The sequence below is a fragment of the Lissotriton helveticus genome, chromosome 1_1 (genome assembly GCF_964261635.1).
Source record: "Lissotriton helveticus chromosome 1_1, aLisHel1.1, whole genome shotgun sequence".
Classification (NCBI taxonomy): domain Eukaryota; kingdom Metazoa; phylum Chordata; class Amphibia; order Caudata; family Salamandridae; genus Lissotriton; species Lissotriton helveticus.
In genome coordinates, this window is record NC_136057.1 from 1,880,857,885 (window position 1) to 1,880,881,028 (window position 23,144).

The 23,144-nt window shown below is 43.3% G+C and overlaps 1 protein-coding gene across 3 annotated transcripts in view; it reads right to left on the reverse strand.

Annotated features, from left to right (window-relative positions):
• The window catches only part of LOC144754462 (uncharacterized), a 92,968-nt gene that overhangs the window by 62,898 nt on the left and 6,926 nt on the right, over window positions 1-23,144 (reverse strand). The window contains exons 2-5 of one of the 3 annotated variants that reach the window (XR_013594727.1): window positions 19,176-19,357; window positions 17,951-18,709; window positions 17,714-17,849; window positions 645-698 (exon numbers count right to left, since the gene is read on the reverse strand). Coding sequence is in view for 2 of the 3 variants with exons in the window: in XM_078642265.1 (XP_078498391.1) it covers window positions 18,177-18,709; window positions 19,176-19,287 (645 nt within the window). In the remaining variant the exon portion in view is untranslated. Of the gene's footprint in view, window positions 1-644; window positions 699-16,637; window positions 18,710-19,175; window positions 19,358-23,144 lie in introns of those variants that run through there. The other 2 variants (XM_078642265.1, XM_078642275.1) reach the window with 2 other exon arrangements.

The window sequence follows — 23,144 nt, forward strand, 5'->3', positions numbered from 1 at the left end:
AAAAGACACTTTTTCTGTCCATTCACAGGGAAATCCAGAGCCCTATGTCTTTAACCCCAACGCCATGGAAAAGGAGGGGGTGGGACTTGAACTTTGGCCATGGAAGGAGGATTCCTATTTGAGTCTGTAGTCAACATTCAGAGATTTGCATACACTTCAAGAGGGATGCCGAGGAGTCTGTAGTCAACATTGAGAGATTTGCATACACTTCGACAGGGATGCCGAGGAGACCTAAACCGCGGCAGAACAATACTGCATTGCTGCATTAAGGAGAAAAGCTGCCTTACGTGCAGAGACAAGAGCGGGAAGACGCCAGACTATTCCAATGAAAACGAGACAGAGCACCGCCGACCTGCCAATGGTCCCAGCCACGTACCTGGAGGCATGTGGCTAACGCAGGTGCATGACCGAATCCGGGTGTGGGGTTAGTGGGAGGGTACTGGACAGGGTCCCAGGAGCACGACTAAAGAGGGCACCCGGATTGTATTACATCACCCATAATCACAAGACTGAAATCCTCGCTATAGGAGAGCCAAATTCCCTGTGAGCACTACTCCCCCAAACCCCTGCCCTACCGAGTGACTGTTCACTAAGGAGAAGACGGTGGAGGTGTATTAAAGTACTTAATAGGATAGGTGACCAACCTGCGTTGTGTTCTTGTCTCGAGGATACTGGCGGGAGGCTTCCTGCTTCCAGACCTGGGAACAAAGAAAAAAGAGAAAGACTGCTATTACTTGAAAAGGACCATATGACTGTACTTAGCCAATAAAAACCTACACACTTGCAATCTCGCCCTGTCTTGCCCCGTATCTATTATACCTACGTATGACATCCCGTTAATCACATCATATCTCTTTTTTTCTCACTTTCACAGATTTTATTCCTGGTATCTTCACTGTCATGAGCGGATTTACTGCTGGATTTGACTTTCGACTAAATTTACAACCATGCGGGCTTCAACAGATCATGAGTGCCCTTACCCCTCAGAGCTGCAAAGAACACTGGCTACACTATGAGGGGTATTGCAATTCGACTTGAGCATAGCATGCACAACATTTACCACATCAAAACCTTCAATTACAACCCCCATGACACAATCAGAGACCATTCTGTTGGCCCTCTCAATGTAACCATTCCCCTGCACCTCTTGTGTTTGATCCTGTAGGAAAGTAGACCTTTCTGGCATAGATACCCCCCCACTTTTTGCCTGGTGTCAGTGTGTTTTTACTGTAGTGCACTGGGATCCTGCTAACCAAGAACTCAGTAGCAGTGGTACTCTAAATTCTATGGTAAGTACATTGTGCAGCCCACAATCGACATACTGGAGTACCATGGTAAGTCCCTAGTATATGGTACTGAGGTACCCAGGGCATTGGTACACCAGGGATCTCCCCATGGGCCGCAGCATGTATTATGCCACCCATGGGAGCCCAAGCAAACTGTGTCTGCAGAGCTGCCATTGCAGTCTGCGTGAAATGGTGCTTGAACCTTTTCACTTTGGATACAAGGTTCCCTAATATTCCGGTCACTGCACTTTTAACCTATAAGTCACCCCTAAGGTAAGCCCTTCAGTCCAAGGTCAGGGTACATAGTTCTAAGTGTGTGGGCACCCCTGCACAAGCAAAGATACCTCTACAAATCCGGGACTACATTTTCTGGGCTTTGTAAGTGTGGGACAGCCATTATAAAGGTATGTAGTGGACATTAGCAAGTCAAAATGTCCAACTACATAACGACTGCTCCGAACCTGGTCATGTTGCTATCAAACATGTTGGAATCACACAACTACACGGAATCCAGTGTTAGTTGCATGATACCATGTTCTGGGGGGGCTCCTTAGAGGACCCCTCCAATACCTAACTGTGTAGCCTTACATGGTCTGACTGCCAGCCCGTGCTGCTGCCGACCCTAGACATTGTTCTGCCCCCCCTCTGCTGATGAACTTAACTCGGACAGAGGAAGCTGAACAAAGGATTTCCTGCGAAGGAGAGGTGTGACCACCTCTCCATTAGAATTAGATGGGTGGAACGCTTTCGAACGCAACCAGGCTACAATGAAGAGCGCATTTGGTGCCCTCCTTGCCTATACCAGTATTGCCCAGTTCAGGAGCCCTTGGCACCTTCTCTGGCAGGAACTACACAAATGTAAGAGGAGTGTCCACCCCCCTGCACAGTTTCTCCCTAGGGAGGTGCCTAGAGCTCCTCCAGGTGGCCACTTGTTCTGCAATGTTGAATCATGGTTCCTGGGAGCATCTGACTGGCTAGCCCAGCGGAATAGCGTCCCTGACACCCTCTGATAGGCAGGTCACCACAGAAGAGGTCCTTCTCCTTTTTAGGGTTACTACAGGATTTCCCCAGAGGGTAGGTTTAGATTCGTCCCGGCAACAACTTCAAGGTCAGACTGCCTGAAGACTGTCCAAAGACTCTTCTGTTGGTGGACACTGCAACTCTGCTGTTCTTTGAGCCAGGGCCAAAGACAAAACTGCTTTGGTGGGAAGATTCCTGCTGCATCTTCGTCTCTGTGCTTCTGCAAGTTCTGCAACTCTGTGGCCATGCATCCTCCTAGTCACCAAGGACTCGGCCTGCAACCCAGCCAGAAGGACTCTCCCTTGAAGTGAAGGAGTCACTTCCCTGCATCCGGAGGCACCTCTACGACAGCAACCGGTTTGCTGATCCTGTGGTCCCCCTGTACTTTGCCTAGCTCTGTAACACGGGTGGTGGTTTGTTGGTTCTCCAGAGGCCTGACCAATCTTCCCTGCAACTGGGGTGACTGTAATCCCTCTCCATCCAACGTGAACCGCCTCCCTGTGCACCGCATCTGGTTATCGTTGCCAAGGCTTGTTGGCTCTCTTCACAGAACATCTTTAAGCTCCAAAGCCTACAGCATCGCACAGTTCCAAGAATGATGTCATGTCTGCATCCTCTGCATCGTGGGCCTTCATCTCCTGTGTGCTACTGGGCCTTTCTTGCGGTTTCCTGTGCCTGCTGCCATAGGGTGGGCTACCTTTAAATACTGTTGGCTGTCCTGCATTCTGAGGGCCAGCCCTGACTCACCCTAGCTGGGTTCGGCCTACAGACCTTGCTGGTCTGCAACACAGCATCTTCACCTGCAATCCGTTATTTGCGTCTTCCAAGGCTTGTTGGTGGTCCTGTTGACCCCTGACCTTCCTGCACTCGTTGACCAATGTGGGACAGCTTGTGGAAGGCTCCTGTGCGTCTGCATTGTCTCCTGGGCTCCACAGCTACTACTTCATCCTCACCGTGGTACAACAAGAACCAAAGACAAGGGTTGGTATTGTGCTCCTGTGTCTCCTGGTCACCTCCCGGTGGTTTGGACTCTGTCCCCTCTGCTTTTTAGTTCTTCTCATCAGGATTCCAGGCCCTGGTTCCACCAGCCTGGTCCTCGAGATGCGGTAGCTGCTGAAGTTCCACGAACCTCCATTGGCGTCTGTGCGCGGTTTGGACACCAGTTCATCCCTATGCACCTGGGCTCCCTGGTGTAGATATAGAAATCTCTAGCACATGCTAATTTCAGTATATAAATTAAGGTAACACTCAAATATTGCACATTGGACAAAGTTGGTGCGCTTCGTTCGGGTGTGGTCTCTTTCTTTATTCTTTTCATAACAATTGGATTATTTTCTCTGTTTCTTTCTATTTCCTATTTGAAGTCAATTTATTGCGCTGCTGATTAATAAAAGTGTATGAATTTCCCAGACTTAAACGGTTTGCGCACTCGCCTTGGATAGAAATGATAATGCTAAGCTTGGAAGTGGGGAGCTGATTTGACGTCTTGAGTCTGTTTATTGGAGCATACACACATTTTGTGTTGTGTTAGGTTACGGAGATTACTTTGTGTGGTTACTTCAAATAGGAAATAGAAAGGGGTCAATATACTCCAAGGATGTTGTGAAAAACCTTTTGGAATTATCTATGATATGAGGGTTTTGGATCGGCAAGGATTGCAGCTCTGAAGAAGTCTTGGGGTACTCCCTCTAGAACTAAACATGTGTTGGCTACAGAAACAAAGAAAAGAATCTGATTGTGACTAAAAGAATAAAGAAAGAGACTACACCTGAACGAATGGCACCAACTTTTCCCAATGTGCATTATTTGATTGTTATCTTAATTCATATACCTGAATTAGCGGGTGCTTTTTCAAATCGTATTTTGGTGAAGTGGGGTGATTTACTTCCTGCTATAAAAATTAAAGCACCGCTTATAATGAATATGAGAATGATGTTGTAAATACATTTGTGAAATTGCCTCTTAGCACCGACACCCGTCAAATCACCCTTCTATATCCCTGGTGTTGATATCCTGGTGTGTCCACGGGTGGAGGGGCTCTCTAACCTTACTTAATACAAGTGGTTCCCTTGAAGTCCTTTCGGAAGGGTCCTAGAACTGTAAAATTCCAACCGACTTACCCTGTGTTATTCTATGGATGTATGATCCGGTATAACCACTCTGCACCCGGGCACCTTGCGGTCCCTGGCTACTTACCATGGGTGGTTCTGTGTTTCCCCTGGAGTCCTCCATCCTTGGGCACGAGTCCCATTTCGGTACTTACCTCACATTTCACTATTTTAGTATACGATTGCCCCACCCTCACCCCCCTCCCCCGGTTGGGCCTATGTGTTTTTCTATGCAACTTACCCATTTCTGAAATATTTCTTGTGTGTAGCTGATATTTTCAGGCAGGAGATATACCAATTTAGTGTCTAGTGTGTACTAATAAATACAAAGTATTTTTATACTCACCTGGTGTGGTTCTTTCTTGTGTGAAATGCTTACTGACTGATCATAGTGGTAAATGCGCTTGCTTTACACCCTCCTGGATAAGCCTTAGCTGCTCTTCACAGCTACCCCTTGAGACCTCTGGTTTTCGGGGACCTAAACACTTTCACTAAGGGTTGACTGGACTCAGTGCACAGTGCTTCACCAATGGTGGACACTATATACTGAGACAACCTCCTACAGATCCTTGCTTCCATTAAGAATTCCTCCATCTCAAATGAAATTAACTGCACACCGTTGTCTGAAAGGAATTCAGAAAGGAAGCCTTCTGTGGCAAATTCATCTGTGAGAAAAGTTATCACACTTCTGGTGTGAGGCCCTCAAATAAATTTAACTTCAAACCACTTCTACAAGTGATCAATTAGAACAATGGCAAATCGCTGAGCCTAAGGCAAAACATGAAAAGACCCAAGAAAATCTATGCTTACTTTCTCCCATACCTTCTGAGGAGTCTCAGGGATAACCATTGGTGGAGTCACATATTATTAGACACACAGTTCATACACTTACCAGTCCAATCCTCCACATCCCTGTCCATCCTCGGCCCCCACAACATTTTCCTAAGACTCTTCTCTGTCATTGGCATGCCTAGATGACCATCATGACCTATGCTCAATAGTCTCTCCCTGACATCTCTTGGAGGAATTAATTTGTCCATTCTTAATACAAACTCATCTTCCAATGAGAGTTCTAACTGCAACTTGCTATCTGTCTGGAGTTCCACAGAATGGTTACCTTCCTTTTGCCAACCCTTTCTTGTGTATTCCACCACATGGTTTAACACAAGTTCCTGGCCAAAAGCAGATTTCCACTCCTTTTGACTGACACATTTAGTATTTAACCAAAATACATGAGCTGCCAAACACTTCCAATCCCGCTGATCATACACTTCCTCGCCTTCCCCTGGAATGGGTAATCTGCATAGACAGTCTGCTTTCTTATTTTTTCCACCCGGTACAAATGTTAAAAATCATCATATTCAAGCAACTTCATACTCCGTCTCACCAATCTAGCAGTGGCTGTAGTGGAATGCACATTACTTCCACTCAGAATAGGTATTAATGGTTTATGGTCTGACCTTAGCCTAAACCTAGTACCCCACACATAAGCTCTAAAGTGTTACACTGCCCAGACATGAGCATTTCGCACTCAATGACCGAGTATTGTCTCTCAAGTGGCCTGAGCGTTGCAGATACAAATGCAACTGTACGCTCACCATCTCCTCTACCCAGGGACTTGGCGTAATATTTTCACATTCCCAAAAAAGCCTTTAGTTGAACCTTGTCTGAAGGAATCAGTACTTTTTCCATGGCTTTTAATACACCTGTGGGCTGGCCATTCCCTTGCCAGAGACTGGATGGCCTAAATATTCCACTTGGTGAACCCCAAAATAACATTTGTCTCTCCTCAGTCTTGATCGCAAATCCAACATGGTGTTCAAAATCATCTTTTCCAAAAACAAGACCATGGTCTTGGGAAACAAGCACACCATTGAACCCTTTTACAACATCACACATGACTCTGTGAATAAACGCTGCTGCAGAAACGAGCCCAAAAGGCATCCTACAGATCTGATACATGCCAATAGGCATGACAAAAGCAGTTAGATGGCGAAAAATTTTTGCCAATATAACCTGATGGTATATGGACCATATATCAAATATGGAAAACACATTACGGGCTCGAAAAATCCAAAAAATGGTACTAGTCCTGCAGGACTAGTACCTTGAAAAATCTCCTTGCCCTAACTCCAATCTACTTGACCTCCGTCTCTGAAAGCGGAGCAAATGTGACAAGATAACAAGATTTAAAGGCATCTTTATTGCTCATTACATTTATGAGCAATAAAAATGCCTTTAAATCTTTGTATCTTGTCACATTTGCTCCGTTTTCACAGACAGAGGACAAAAGTTAGTCTTAATACTCGCCAGAAAGGGCGAGTAGGACCTAAAAGCAGCTCGACCTCGTTAAATTTAGCTCGCATATGCGAGCAGTCGAGTGGATTTTTCAAGCCCTGCATTAGCACCAGTCGGGGTAAACATCACTTTCTTGAATGTAGCCAGAGGATGCCAACCCATCCAGATGGCTTGATTCAAGCTCCTGAAATCAATACACATTCTGATTTCATTTTTTTCCCGAGCCACCACATTGGGAGATAGCCAGAGGGATGACTATTTCTTCAATTACGCCATCTCTGCATAGATTATCCAACACTTCATTTAAACTATCTCTCACACTGAATGGCACCCCCTTAACTTATGTTTCACATGAACACTCCCATTGTTTAATTGGTGACATGTTCAAACCCATTTAACATTCCCAATTGTTCATCAAAAATGTTTCCATTTTTTAAGTAAGGCTTGTAACTTATCAACATGTACATTAGGTTGGCCGTCTACAAAGGTCAAGATCTGTTGCACACCAGCAGGTTTAGGAATAATATCCAAACAGGCCTGATGATGCCAACCAAGAATGTCTCAAACACAATGTGAGACATACACATTCCCTTGCACATCCCCGACCCCTGAAACAAATCACAGTTTCAAAGTAACCCACCAGGTTAATGTTGGTGCCATTATATCCCTGAGGGGTGACATCTGGTGGTAACAACACCTAATGTATATTGTTATTAAGAACAGCATCAGAAAAGCTGTGTTGTCGGAGGCAAGATGGCGTCAGTAGGAGCGGTCGCTGACTGAGCTCTCTCCTACCCCTGGAAGCTCTGCGTGAGAGCATAGGAGAATCAAGGAAGAAATAAAGTGAAATAATTCGGAGCAGACAGGAATAGCTTTTTCCTCGAGCACGGAGTAGCGGATGACTTGCTTGGAGAACTAACGAAGGGGAACATCGCCAAAAACATTGCCAAAAAAAAGAAAGCTCATCCATTATGATTCAGCCGCAGCGAACGTGTGAAGCTGTGTGATGCTGTGTGGTTGTGTGGCTATGTGGAGGTAATTGGACCAACGCAATCATCGGCATCCTATCGAGGAGGGAAAAAGCGAAAGACTTGTAGACATCATCGACTGCCTTTTTTACCCCCGCTCCTTCCACGTTATTTGCTGTTTCCTCTTGTTAATTAATACAAGTACACTGTCTTATGGGTCTGCACGACTGAAGTTGAAAGGTGAGGTGCGGGCATAGGGTGGTGGCAACATATTTGTGGATTTCTATGATGGATCTCTGACGGCTGCAATAGCGCGGATTTACCCGGCCTCTCATCAAAGCATTAGTACTGTCAGCTGGGTGCTCGAGAGAGGGGGAGACCTGGGGCTTTGAGCTCAGCGACGTGTCAGGCAGAATTAAACCATTTGAGTAAACACAGAGCTACAAGTAATAAACTCAGCAAAGACGTGTAAAAACGCTAAAAAAAGAAAAAGACATTTACCTCTGCTCTGCTCTACTGCTCTGTTCAGGTCAGCCGGGAGCCCGGAAGGGGTCTGATCTCTGTCTCTGTCACGGTCTCATCTGCCAATCACTTGGTTGGAGGCTGACAGTGGCTATTTGGGCTCAGGAAACTTTTAAAAAAACGGACTTTGTTCTTAAAGCCCCACATCCACATCATTTTTTTTTTCACTCTATAATGAGAGAAGAGCCTCGATGGAAATTCCAAAAACACCTTTATAGGCATCTAAACATTGCTGTACGAAAGCGGCTGGGTGGGAAGAAGATTAAATTCGAGCTGCCACGCACTAAAAGGACCATAGAGGTAACAGTAACAGTTACAGAGACCCAGGGAGCTGTCAAGGATCTACAAGGAGGTAGGCAGCAGCCACAAACAAAACGAAATAAAAAAAAGATCCTGAGGGTGGTACAAGCGGATCAGATTTTCTGGGTCCTCTGCGCCCTCTGCATCAGCTTAATCGCCAAGTAAAAGGGCTTGATCGACATATAATTCTGAATATTTGGAATATTACAAACGTACCAAAACTGGTAAAACTGACAAACTCTGGGCAGGAATCAACCTTTCCATATGCAACCCAGGTAAAACCAACTAAGCAAAGTGACGAAAGCAGGAACAACGAACAGACTACAAGACAAAAAGTGCTAGGGAAGATGAACGAAACAGACACAGAAAGGATGGAGAATCTTTCAGAGAGCGTTCAAAAGGAGCCATGTGAATTACATGACCAAAGCTTGGTCGCTGATTTATCTATGCTTCGTCCAAACACCCTGGGAGCACAACGGAATGCGGAGCCTGAACCTAACGAATTTAATAAGACAGTACAAGAGGTGGATAATGACCATGCACTGAAACCAATGCCGCAAAGACGTGAAACTAGAGGCACCAAAGCCAAAGATGCAAAAAATAAGGAAGAACAAGAACAGGATGGAGGGTTAGATGGAGGGAAAGATGGAGGGAAAGAAAGAGCAAAAGATAAGGAGAAAGAGAAAGAGAAGGGGAAGGAGGATGACAGAGGCAACAGAAGGGGCCTAGAGAGATAAAGACAAGGACAAAGCTAAAATCATGAATTACAGAGAGCAACATGGGGACAATGAAAAATTTAAAAAGGAAAAGAAAACTGACAGACAGGCTGCTAAAGGCAATGGCATAGAACCAGATAAAAGGAAAGAAAATACTAAAGAGAAACATAAAGAGAAAGAGAAAGACTATGAGGATACTGAAGAGATGGAATTAATGTTAAAAAAAGCAAAACGTCTGCAAACCATCAAAGAATTCAAAGCAAATGCTAAGGCGACAGGAGATCCAACTGCATCGCAGCCTAGTATACCAAGTATCTTTAGTCCAGTGTCCAAAATGGGAGCAAATAAGGGGCTAAATCAGGCGGTAATAACTCCGGAGTCAACAAAACTGGACAGAGCAAATGAAAGACTTAACCCGATGGTTAATGGTCAAGTAACCCTGAATCCCACACCTAATAAACTACCCTTGCTAGGAACTGACACACACTCAGATGAATCTGATGCAGACATATATGAAACCGGGATCTCGACTTCTAGTGAGCCAAGCAGCCTCAACAAAGGTCAAGACCAAGATGCATCTACCCAGAAAATATCAGGTTGTTCTGGTATAAGGAAAGAGTGATCCCGGACAAGGAAGCACACCGAGGAAAAAATTGGAGAAAAGAAGAATAAGGAATAAAAGACTAAATAAATCTACTTATGAGGAAACCACCGATCAGGGAAGCAACCCAGAACCGACCAACTCTCGGAAAAATGTAAAACCTAAAAAATCAAAATCAAAGGAAACATTGATGTTTCAGGAAAGCGGGGCGGAATCTACAGCGGACATCTCTGAATATGATGAGGCAGGAGAAATAAATGAGCCGTCTCTGAAAGAAATATTGACCTCAATAAGGAAACTACATAAAGATGTCAAAACAGACACTCAAAAGCATCACCTAGCTATCCAAAAGCTACAAGGGGCAGTAAATAAGGTGGGCAGCACTTGTCTGGCAATTTCTGAAAGGATGGTATCAGTTGAGAAACAAACTGACCATCTAGAAAAGGATGTCACTAATTTGCAAAAACAAGAAAAAAAGCAAGAAGGAATCATACAGGACCTAATGATAAAGGCTGAGGAACTGGAAAACAGAACAAGGCGGAATAACCTGCGATTCCTGGGGCTCCCAGAAGGCGTTGAAGACAACGACCCAAGGGGGTATATAATTAAACTTCTTAAGTCATCTATCCCCGAATTGCAAACCTGGGAACTAGAAAGAGAAGTTCAAAGAGCTCATCGTTTTCCCCTAACTCAATCTAAGAAAACGCAGAACCAATCTAAATATCCAAGGGCAATGTTGGTATTTTTTGGAAATTTCTTACTTCGGGACTCTATATATGATCTAGCTCGTCCTACAAGCAAGAAAGAATATAATGGTAGTGCATATTTTGTTAGACCAGATTTTGCCCACGCAACCGTGGAAAGGAGATGGAGGTTGAGGCAGCTATTCAATCCTTTTGAACAGATTGGTGCTAAAGTATATTTACAAAACCCAGCAAGACTGAAAATAATATTCAGAGGATCGACCCGGAGCTTCATCAGTGAAATACAAGCAGAAAACTACCTTAAAGAAATCTCTGAGACTTTAAAAAAATAGAACTGGAATATGAACAAGAACTTTCTCTTCTTTATTGTGGTTTAAACAATAAGTGTCATATCAAGAACATTTCGCCCGCGAAAAATAACGGGGGGGGGGGAAATATATATATTAATTGTTACTCACACATGAAATAATACATAAACACTTTAACAGGAGGAGTTAAAAAAAAAAAATTTAAAAAGGGAAGAGGGGGAAAAAAATAAATAAATAAATAAAAAACCTTGATCTCAAAGACTTTTTTCTGCAAGGAAATATTACAGTGACGCAGGGCTAGGGGGGAGTGCACTGAGGCGTACTGATCAACCGGCGCCCACACCTGGTTCCGGCAGGACCCAGGATGCCTCAAGGGGAGGTAAGGGGAGGGGTGGCGGGGTGGGGGCAACCAAACAGGCAACTAATTAGCTTAGAATCTATGATTGACATAGTTGCGAGAAAATGGGGAAAAAAATGGGCATTGTTCACTACTAAAAAGTGCAAATACCAATATATACAAAAAAATTGTCTAATACTTATAAATGGCTAAACTAAAAATCTTGAGTATCAATATATGTGGGCTTAATGATCTTAGGAAACGACAAAAAATAGCAATTGGCCTCCAATCAACCAAGGCAGATATTGTTTGTTTGCAGGAGACTCATATTGAGGGGTCCCAAAGACACATATTAAAAAATTTGGGTTATAGACTAGTTGTTGCTACAACTCAGGCAAATAAAACACGGGGGGTGGCTATTTTGGCACGAGGTGGTATAATACGCTTTACAAGATCTGCTGCAGATTCTTGTGGCAGATGGGCAATTACTCAGGGTATATGTGCTGAAGGGAAGAAGATCACAATTTGTTCAGTATATGGCTGTGTTTTTGATGACCCCGAATTATTACTGTTTTTATCAAATGAACTAGCTCATTGGCCGGTACCCATGGTTATTTGTGGCGATTTTAATATTAACCTCCCAACAAATTGGTCTTCTGGCCATAACTTCAACTATCAAGGGAGGAAACCTAAAACTTTCAAAGCCTTGGAATTACTTTGTAATACTCATGGGTTAGCAGATTGCTGGGAGATAAAACACCCTTATAACCCAGGCTATACTTTCTTTTCTCATCCTCATCAAAAACTAGTCAGACTGGATTACTTTTTTGTTTCACACACCATTGTATCTAGCTGCTCAATAGATCGGTTACCAAGGGTTCTTTCTGACCACAATCTTTACTTATGTGCATGAATATGGAGACGATACAATCAGAGCGTAGCTTGTGGACCTTTGAAAGATCTTTATTGCACAACGAAAAATACTGTATACATATGGAGAATTGGATATCAGAATTTTTAAAGTTTAATGTGGGTAGTGCCCCTTTGGATGTGGTTTGGGACGCATTGAAAGCAGGTATAAGGGGCTAAACTCTTAGATTTTCCATCAACAGTAATAAAGAAGAAAAACTAAAGCTGTTAAACTTACAGGAAGACTTAATAAGAAGGGAAGAAGCCCTTGCTAGAGCGGTGCAATGTGGAGTCAATGTAGAAAGGGCGGTACGAGAGGTAGCGATTGGAAGGAATTTAATATCTGAAATATATACCACCAAAGCAATCAGTAAAGCGGTAGTGAACAGGGAAAAAACTTACGAACTGAGTGAGCGGGTGGGTCATCAATTAGCTATTCGTATTAGACAACAGAATTCAGAAAATATGATTAAAGCAATTAGAGATCCTGTCCGTGGATTAACTCATGATCCTAAAGAAATCAGAGAAGCTTTTAAGCGTTATTACTCGGATCTCTATACTGAGATAGGTAATAGCCAGGTCAGTATTGATGAATATCTAGAATTGACTACACGCCCCCGTTTATCTCAATCGGATCAAGATATTCTCTCGGTCATTCCGGATTGGATAGAAATTCTACTCTCAATGAATAGTCTTCCGTCGGGTAAAGCAACAGGCCTTGATGGAATCCCTACCGAATTCTATGTCAGATTTAGCAACAAACTGAAAGATATTCTTACTAACTTAATGATACATATCTTTCAAGGTGGACGCCCTCCGGCATCCTGGGCCAGGGCGAAAATTATTGTCTTTGCCAAAAAAAATAAGGATCCTACGGAACTTGGTGCATATCGACCAATCACATTAATCAACAACGATTCCAAAATATATTCTAAATTATTAGCCTGTAGATTTCACCTTTAATCCATAAAATTGTATCCATTAGACAACACGGATTTGTACCAGGGAGATCAACCACAGACCATATTCAGAGGGTGATCACGCTTTTCGACATGGCTGAAGTGGCAGGAGACCCTATGGCCTTGATATTTCTAGATGCCGAAAAAGCATTCGATAGGGTCTCCTGGCAGTATCTATGGACAGCCATGTCGAAAAGTGGGATTGGCGACCAGTTTATTAAAGCTGTTCAGGCGATGTATACAACTCCAGAGGCAGTGGTAATGGTTAATGGGGATTTATCAGATGCCATCAATGTGACTAGAGGTACGAGGCAGGGCTGTCCCTGCTCCCCATTATTATTTGCCATCTTTATTGATCCATTTATTTCAAGGCTAGAATCAAACCACTTAATACAACCTAGGAAAACAGCCAATGGTGCAACAAAGACCTTGGCTTTTGCAGATGACATTGCAATAGTCACTGCTGATCCAGAGGAAACACTAAAACAAATGGAAGAAGAAGCGAAAAAGTTTGGCGATATATCAGGGTATAAATTGAACGAAACCAAAACCCGGATTGTAATCAATAGTCAAATCAATTTTTCTGACAACAGGGTGGTAGAGAATGCATTATATCTTGGTGTCAATATCACCTCCAATCTAAACAATTTAGTAAGTCTCAATTTGAACCCACTTCTTAAAAAGACTGAGAAAAGTCTAAATAGCCTGCATAACTTATATTTATCTATCATAGGAAGATGTAATCTTATTAAAATGCTATTCCTTCCTAAATTTCTGTACTTTTTTCGGACCATCTGTTTAAATTTCGACCCATCAATATTTAAAGATATGGATAATATATTCTCTCGTTTTATCTGGGGATATGGAAGAACACGTAGAGCTCAGAAATATATTATCCTACCAAGGGAAAGAGGGGGTCTGGCACTTCCCAACCTTAAAATCTATTGGTGGGCAACCATTCTTAAATACAGTAGAGCTCTTTTAACCCCCAGGCAAGAGCCCAATATAGATATGTTAGTCCCAACCCCACAAGAACTCATTCTAGGCAGAGAGACAAGTGATCATTTGTGGAGGTTAACATATGACTGTCATTTCAAAAAGGTCCGCTTTAAAACACTTAAAGGTATTTATATTGTTTGGAACCATGTGCGAAAACTCTTGGGACTCGGTAGGTTCTCCCACTATACCACCCTAGTTAGAAATTTCAATCTCCCTGAGATTTTTACAGATTATTGTATGACACGATGGGTAAGATCGGGAATCACACAGATTGGCTCGTTATATGACAGTATGGGCTTCTGCTCATTCGAATCCCTAAAAACTAAATTTGGGCTAGAATCGCGAGACTTTTTTAAATATTTGCAAGTTAGGGATTTTATTGCTAAAAAGGGGGGTGGCAGAAGGGCCATGAATAAAATTCCAGCAATCGAAACGGTGGTGCGCACTAATAGTGTTAAAATTGGTGACATTTATAAAGACTTAGTTGTAAGTCTCCCAGATGATTTAGACAAGCATATCCATTATTGGCAAAACAAATTAGAATTAACAGAACCCCTTACGGGAAATGCTCTAGAAATCTCAAATTGCTTATTAATGTCAACCAAACTTCAAGCCCAATTTTACAAGACGTTTTTTCAACTTTATTATACACCAGCTAGAATATCCAAATGGAGTACCGGTAAAGGCACATTATGTCCTCGATGTGCTCAGCCCGAAGCAGATTTGGTACACGTTAGCTACATGTCAAACCCTAAATACTATTAGACAAGATATATCAACGTTTCTGTCAGGAATATTTGAGAGTAATATTGAGATCACCACTGCGGAAATTATACTGGGGTGGATAGGAACGTTAGATCCGCCAATATGCAGGGATTACTGTTTATCTCAATGGCGGTACTTAGAATCTGCTTAACATCCGCATGGTTGGACCTGTACCCGCCTACATTCCAGCAATGGCGGGCACGATTCCTTGCTACCTATAGCCTGGAAATAGCCATATACAAACATAAGGGCCTTAAAAGGAAAAAAAAAGTGTTAGAAATATGGTATCCCATTACACAATGGATCGAGAGATAAGACTCGTAATGCTGATAAATTGCGTGTATATGAAAGGATTTTCTTTGTATGGTTTTGCACTTATCTGTTGTCTGTCTCGCTCAATATTTGCATTACGCCTAATTTAAAATATTTCTGTTTATATTCATTGCCAGTTTGTGTGGGGTTGTTTTTATAATTGGGTGGGAAAGAATGATCAAAAATTATCAATAAAGAATTGTTTAAAAAAAAAAAAAAAAAAAAAAAAAAGAACAGCATCTTTGTAAATAATAGTCATTTTGGACCCAGAGTCTGTTAATAAAGGGACCATGACTCACCCACATTGAATATTTCCACTTGATCCTCTGCTTTAGGTCCATCATCTTCATGAATTTTAAAACAATACTATTAATTATTTACATAATCGGTGAACACCTCGTGCCAACACTGTACCTCAAGAACTGGCTACCTCCTGCCCATGCACCTTTACAGACAGCAACAAACTAATCATGCCATCAGGACGACTCTGGTCACAATCTTCAGTTACCAAATTCACCTTTTATCTTCCTAGTATTCAAGCAGCACATTCTGGCAAAATGACCAGTGACCACACACTTGTTACACACCTTGGTTAAAGCAGGGCATTGCTTGCAGGAAGCAATGTGGAATTTGGATCCACAATAAAAACATATGTTGCCAGAAGTGTAAGGTTTTCTCATATCTATTGTTTTGTTCCTATCTATAGCCTTTTTCGCATAAGACTTGTTGTCTTTAAATAATAAAACTGCATCATCTGTCTTGCTGAGTTCTTTAACTGAATCCTACGAATCTTGGATTGCGATGGCTAGCTCTACAGCTTCACTTAAGGGCGGATTTTTACAAGTGAGTAACCTCTCTTGAAGCTTTTTTAATGATATCTAGTAAGTAGTTGATCCCTGATCAATTAATCAGTCAAATTTCTGAAATCACAATTGGCTGCCAGTACACACAATGAGGCTATATACATGTCTATGGATTCAGTGGCAGATTGTTTCCTAGAAGAAAACCTCTGTCTCCTTACAACTAAATTTGGCGACTGTGGAGAATGTTTCTCTAATCTCTTAACTGCCTCCTCCTATTTATCCAGCTCTACACCATCAAGTGTATGTACAGGAAAATGGACATATATATCCTGTCCCTTCGGGCCCAATTAGTGCTCAAGTAACCATCTCTTCCTATCAAGCTTGAATCTAAATCCTCTAAGAATTGTGTTAAACATACGAAACCACTCTTTCCAAGGAAAGGTGGGCTCCCCTGGAGACTGTAAAAATGGTGGAGGATTAATAGTCTTCCTAGCCACAGTAATAGCGGTTTAAATTTCAGCCCTGAGAGGAAAAACATATATACATAGTAAAGCTCATCCAGCCGGTCCGGTGGACAATATGCCGTGAACACGAATAATAATAATGAACTGTTGTACCAGTGTATCCGTCACCACACTGAGCCAGAAGCATCTTTCAAAGGAGTGCCTGTCACCGTAAAATACATCAGTAAAAGGCTGCACAAAAGTTGACATTTAAGGCTGTTTTGAATATCAAGGCGGTAGCCTCTTTAATCCACATTAATTTAGAATTTTTAAGTCACCGTTTTGTTTTTTTATTGATCTGTGACACTTTGCCACAGATGAAGTTAGTTCACATTGTAGGCGTTTTGAACTTCACACGATCCGCGCTGTGCCTCAATACCCGACACGAATCGGACTAGTGTTTATAAACCTCCGAGGCACGTGCAATCTCCTCAACCAATGAACTCTTCGGAATCCTGAAAGCCCGCTGGGAGTGCTCCAGTGCTAGACCGCTTCACACATTACGAGTCGTTCCCACTGCAAGAATGTGTTCAGCAATGGAATTGGACAGCTTGCGACCCGGAAGTACTGAGTTTACGGACAAATGTCATCAGACTGTAAGCTCCAAATTGTACAACGTCCGTTAGGCAGCGTTCTTAGACGGATATGTGTAAAAGTGGGTGACAGGTCAACATCTTACATAGATGGTGAAAAGTGCACGGTGGAAAGGATGCAGAGTAAGTAAGGAAAGAGTGCGTTGTATATTAGTTCCTATGTAATTACTGTCGCATGGTTGTATCGTAGCATAAACAGGATCTGCCACGTTGTCGTTGCCAAGGTGTACGTGGTAGTTTTATGAATAAGCCTTCTGTTCTCACCGTAATATGTTGGTTGCATGTTAGCGGTTGGTGCGGTCACTGGTGTAATTGTTACTGCATTTTGATGATGTACTACGTTGTTGCACTGTGTTTTTTTAAAACGAGAACACCATAAAGTATTCACTTTTTTTGCTTCTTGAGTCCACCTCTGTCTGTCCTTTGGTATGGATTACTCAAATGCCAACATTTGGAGATGGGGAATTGTGAGAATTCATTCTCTTAATCGAATTACATTAAAGTGGTGGCAATTTTGGGTGGAAGACAGCTAAAACAAAACTGTTTTGGCATAGAAACCGGGAGTCACCCGTCTGACGTGTTGGCCTTTTCGAGATTCTTTCAATATAGACCGACTACATTACCCTTTAGATAATAATGTATTGCTACTCCTCAAGTGCACTTTAAAAACGGACTTGTCCTTTGACACATAACAGGTGTTACCTTATCAATGGTGCGTTCTCTGCCCATGTCAAAAAGGAAGATCATCCTGGAGTCATTCTGGACTCATCTGATGATTACAGTCAGGCTATTCCCGCAATTATCTGGGGAAGTCATCTCAAGCCATCCTGAAGTATGCCTGTAGGACAAAAAATGTAAATGTGATGACGAACCTAGACTCATCACAAAAACTACAGTAGGATGGTGTTCTGATGATTTCTACTGGGAGGGAATGATTACCTTTTACAACTCCACGAATACTAATTGACAACTTCAGGATGAGGGAGAATTACTCCAGGATGGGTTCTAGCTAATTTAAGGATGACTGTCAATTATTCCAGGATGATCCTATAACCGCTCCAGGATGGAAGTGGATTACTCTGGAATGATCCCATGACAATTTCTGTTTGAGTGTGGATTATTCCTGGATGATCCTATGACAGCTTCAGGATGGCTATTGATTACATCAGAATGGCCCCATTATATTTTCAGAATGAGTGTTGATTACTCTAGGATGACGTGGTGAAAGGGAGGCATGTTTTTGTCCTTGATATTTGGATTTAAGCGGGGACTCCAAGACAAGTTCATTTTCACGGTCTGATGCGTCATTTTTAGTTGTGGATTTTTGATGAAGGACACTAGCCATCCCTGCTAAAAGGGCCAGGTTTTCAAGTTTCTGAAAATTCATCCGCGAACTTGCATCACCAGGCTGAGAAGTTGTGCTTTCAGCATGAGCTTTGTTACCAACTCTTATATAATCCAGTCCACTCTGCTTGGCTTTTTTGTCCTTGCCTCTTTTCTCTGCAATTTCTTCCTCTTGTAGTTCGCGTAACACCCTCTTAAGTCTACCAGCGCTTCCCCGATTGCCACAGTCCATTAACATCTGCTTTTTCTCCAGTGCCCTTTGAAGTAACACCTGTTTTAGACCCTCTGTTGTGCCAGAATAGCTTGCAATTATCTCTTGAAAAATATCCTGAATCATTAGACATTGTTTCTTCACTAAAAAAAAGCAAGAGAAAAAAAATATATTTACATATAAACTTCAAAACAGAAAAGAACACATTGACCACTTGCAATATATCTTCACGCTCTAGCCATAATATATAAATAAAGAGGTATTGATAATAAAGGACAAATGTACAATCTATCCATAACCAAGTAAGTAAGTTTTCCTTAATAGACAGTACACATTGTAAGCCTGAACTTGAACCGCCTGAAAATAGTTTATCCAAAAATAGCTGCCTTATAGTAGTGCCACAAGCTAAACGTTTCAGTCCTTTTCATAAGTGTTACATTTGTCTCTGGAGAGCAATCCAAGGCATATGTGGGGACATGCATGTACATTTTTACTGCCCATTATTGGATTAATTAATCACAAATGTAGGTTTTACTGAAACAGGTTGCTAATTTGTACCGTTATCCTGCAGTTGCAAACTTATTATAAAGGTTTACTTATTGTGCTTACCAGATGATTGGAACAGAATCATAGCTTTAAAATCTCTCTCTTCGGTGATTGGCCAACCAGCTTCATCTACAAAGAACTTCCCCGGGATTGTCCAAAAGCAGGAAGTCACCATCTTTTCAAACACACACAGAATGATCGCAAGTGAAAAACAGGACGTTGAATGAAGCCATGATTATGTCCTGCTAGATATAAAAATCAGGAATTAGTTTGTGTGTGGTTTAAGTTTCAGAGGTAAAATACAAAGCATATCAAACTGATTAACAGATTTAAATTGGAGAAAAGCACCCCAAAAAGTACACTGACCTGGTGCAATTTCTATCTAATATGCCTAGATTGTGGACTACAAAGAAGTGTTTGGGCATGCACTGTGTCACGAATGCACTTCGGATGCGCAATGGTGCTTCCGCTAGCTGCACCGAGGGAAAGACATTAAGACAACTCACGCGTGATGCGTGGTAAATAACATCGCGCAATACGGAAGACTACAATACCCATGGAGCTTAGCGCGAGCCGCGCTAGGAACACAGGTGGAATCAATACGTAAGGCACAACCAATCCCAGGGGCTATAAGTAGGCAGGGACGCTGGAAGCGCTGCCGATAATTGCTTACAGTACCGAGGGTCCACAGCGGAGTATGTTTTGAGCCAGTCAGAGTTCCGGAGGATAGAACATTCGTCCAGAGGTTCCGGAATCGGCTTCTGTTTTCTTGCTCCGTCGAGATCAGGTAACGGGCGGAAGGTATTCTCCTCTGTTGGATGAAACGCACGTATGCGTATTCGTGCAGAGGAGGAGTGCGCACTTAGAGGCGCTTAGGCTGTTTTTCTCTCTGTTGGAGGAGACCGGCCGGTCTCTTGCAGAGAGGTTCAACGCCTGTATTCTCCTCTGTTGGAGGAGTCGCCTTTTCCGGCGTACTCGTGCAGAGGAGGAGAGCGCACCTAGAGGCGCTGGGGAGGGGCTACTCTCTGTTGGAAGAGACAGACGGTCTCATGCAGAGAGGAAAACACCCCTTATACCTAGCCCCGTTGCATCCCTTTGTTTTCTGTTCAATGGTGCTTTAATAACTATCAGTGCGCTAAGGCTTATATGTGACACTGAACCTTATTTATGAGTTTGACTTTGTTTTCTATCCTGGGGTGAACATTTCAGTGAATCCTGCATAACAAGGATTACGTCTTTCAGTTCGAGACAAAGTGCATTGACCGGATGGTATTGGACACAAGTCTCTTTTTGGGGAATATTGACAGGTATCGCTTAGACCAGAGATATTGAACTCATGTACTTGAAGCTATCTCCTGTATAATCGATCTGATTATTGTTGGAAGAGACCAGGCAGATTAGCAGGTAATGGGCTGAAGCTAGTTTAAATCAAGGTCTGATACAGAGTATGCGATAGATACAGGGGTGATCTGTTGTTGTTTACTTTTGTCTCCTTTGCAGGTCAACACCCCAGAAGTCCCCGCCCTGGTTCCTGTTTTTACCCCCGCTCAATCGCGCCCAAAAGTCTGTGCTGTTTGCAAACCGGACTTGGGTCGATTAAGAGGTGGGCCCCCATATAGCATCACACAACCCTGAGGGAAGGAGAACAGAAGGCTACGACATAATTATCGGCCCACGTATTACTCCCTCCCGGTTGTGTGAATCATGGCCACTCTAGAAGACGTGGTGGAAGCTATGGCATTGATGCAGGCAGACCTAGCCGCATCACGCCAGGAGAACGCCACCCTACATGCGAGAGTAGATCACTTACTGCGAAATCCATTTGATATAGGGGGAACGGCTCGCCCCAACTCATTAGTCGTAGAGATGCCTACACAGGTCCCTCTAGCTCCACCAGAAAGATTTCATGGGGACATAAAAAAGGTCCAAGTGTTCATGACCCAAATTCTATTACACTTCACCTGTAAACCGAAACTGTTTCTCACGAATCAAGCCAGAGTAGCTTTTCTTATTTCATATTTGGGAGGGGAAGCAGCTCAAAGGGCCGTTCCGATAGTTCGCAACGACGACCCGTTATTACACGATTGGGACGAGTTCAGAGTCAGCTTTGAGCACACATTCGATAGAAGAGCGGATACGTTCTCCGCGGATCGAGACCTCTTGGATCTACACCAGGGGAGCCAGGATTTGGTGTCCTATCTAAACAACTTTCGGAGGCTGGTGGCCGAAACGGACTGGCCCGAGGCCAAGAAATCGGCAGTGTACTATAGGGGGTTAACAGACGAGATGAAGGACGTACTGGCCCAGATTGATCCACAACCAGTCACGTGCGCCGCTCTCATAGACCTCACCTTACGTTTAGACCATCGGCTGCGCGAAAGAAAAGGAGACGTGAGGAAGAAAGATAAAACAGCGCCATATGGGGAGAAGACAGTAGGTCCAGACAAGAATCACAGTGCCACAGCGGCGATGGACATCGGAACCGTGAGAGCCTCTCTGACCCTTAGCGAAAGAGACCATCGTAGGAAACAGGGTCTTTGCCTTTACTGCGGAAAGAAAGGGCATTATTTACGTGAATGTCCGGTCAAACCCAAATACGGAAAACCACGGGTCGGACAAGCGTCGGTGGTAACAGCGGAGAAAGAGGAGGGAAACGCCAAAGCTTGAAAGACATAGAAGGGAGGTTTTCAGGCAGTAAGGTGATCCCTTCCTTGAATACAAGAGAGACGAGGGCAAAAGAACATTTCGTAGTAACCATGACACTCATGGTGGGAGAAGTGGCCAGGGAAATAAACGCCATGATAGATTCTGGAGCCACCGGATGTTTCATGGGCCAAGAAGTGGCCTCGGGGTTAGGGGTGACACTAGAGCGGAAGGAAGTGCCAGAAATGGTTTATGCAGTGGACGGAAAGGAGTTGGTTTCTGGTCCTATCTGTTATCACACCGAAGAGTGCGTCATGATCTACGAAGACAGCCATCACGAAAGAATCTCGTTTAACATCATCCAGGCTCCTATGTACGAGGCCATTTTGGGCCTTCCTTGGTTGCGGGAACACGAACCCTCAGTGCATTGGGGAAACAAAACGATTAGGTTCAACTCTCAGTATTGTCTGACTCACTGTATGCAACAATCACAACCTGAAACCCGTCAGGAACATCAGAGGCACCTAGTCGCTACAGCCGCAGAAAAAGAGGTGTTGCTTCCGGAGTGTTACCAAGGATTTGCGGATGTGTTTAACGACACCCAGGCAGATGTGTTACCACCACACCGAGACTACGATTGCCGGATTGATTTAATCCCGGGATCGGAGATACCGTGTGGCAGGATTTATTCCCTTACTATACCGGAAAACAACTATCTAAGAGAGTACCTGGACAAGTTTCTGAAGTTGGGGTACATCCGTCCCTCGAGATCGCCTGCAGCATCGCCTCTCTTTTTCATACCGAAAGCAAATGGGGAGCTGAGATGTTGTATCGACTTTCGGAGGATCAACGACATAACGATAAAAAAAATCGGTATCCTTTACAGTTGATTCCCGTGCTTCTGGAGCAGGTGAGAGCTGCGTCTATTTACACCAAGCTGGATTTAAGGGGGGCATACCATCTGGTTAGAGTCAAAGAAGGCGACGAATGGAAAACGGCCTTCAAAACCAGGTATGGTCTATACGAATACCTGGTGATGCCGTTTGGCCTCTGTAATGCGCCAGCGGCGTTTCAATTCTTCCTCAATGAGGTTTTGAGGGAGTATTTGGACGTCTTTACTGTTGTATATATCGATGATATCCTGGTATATTCCAACGACGAACAAGAACACGTGAGACATGTGAGTTTGGTTCTACAAGCCCTCCGGAAACATCATCTGTTTTGCAAGATTACCAAATGCGATTTCCACGTAGATACGGTGGAATTCCTAGGGGTAATGCTGACTCCTTCAGGTCAAGTCATGGCAGAGAGGAAAGTAAAGGCCATTGAAGACTGGCCTAGGCCTCAAAACGTCAAAGAGGTGCAAAGCCTGTTAGGGTTTGCGAACTT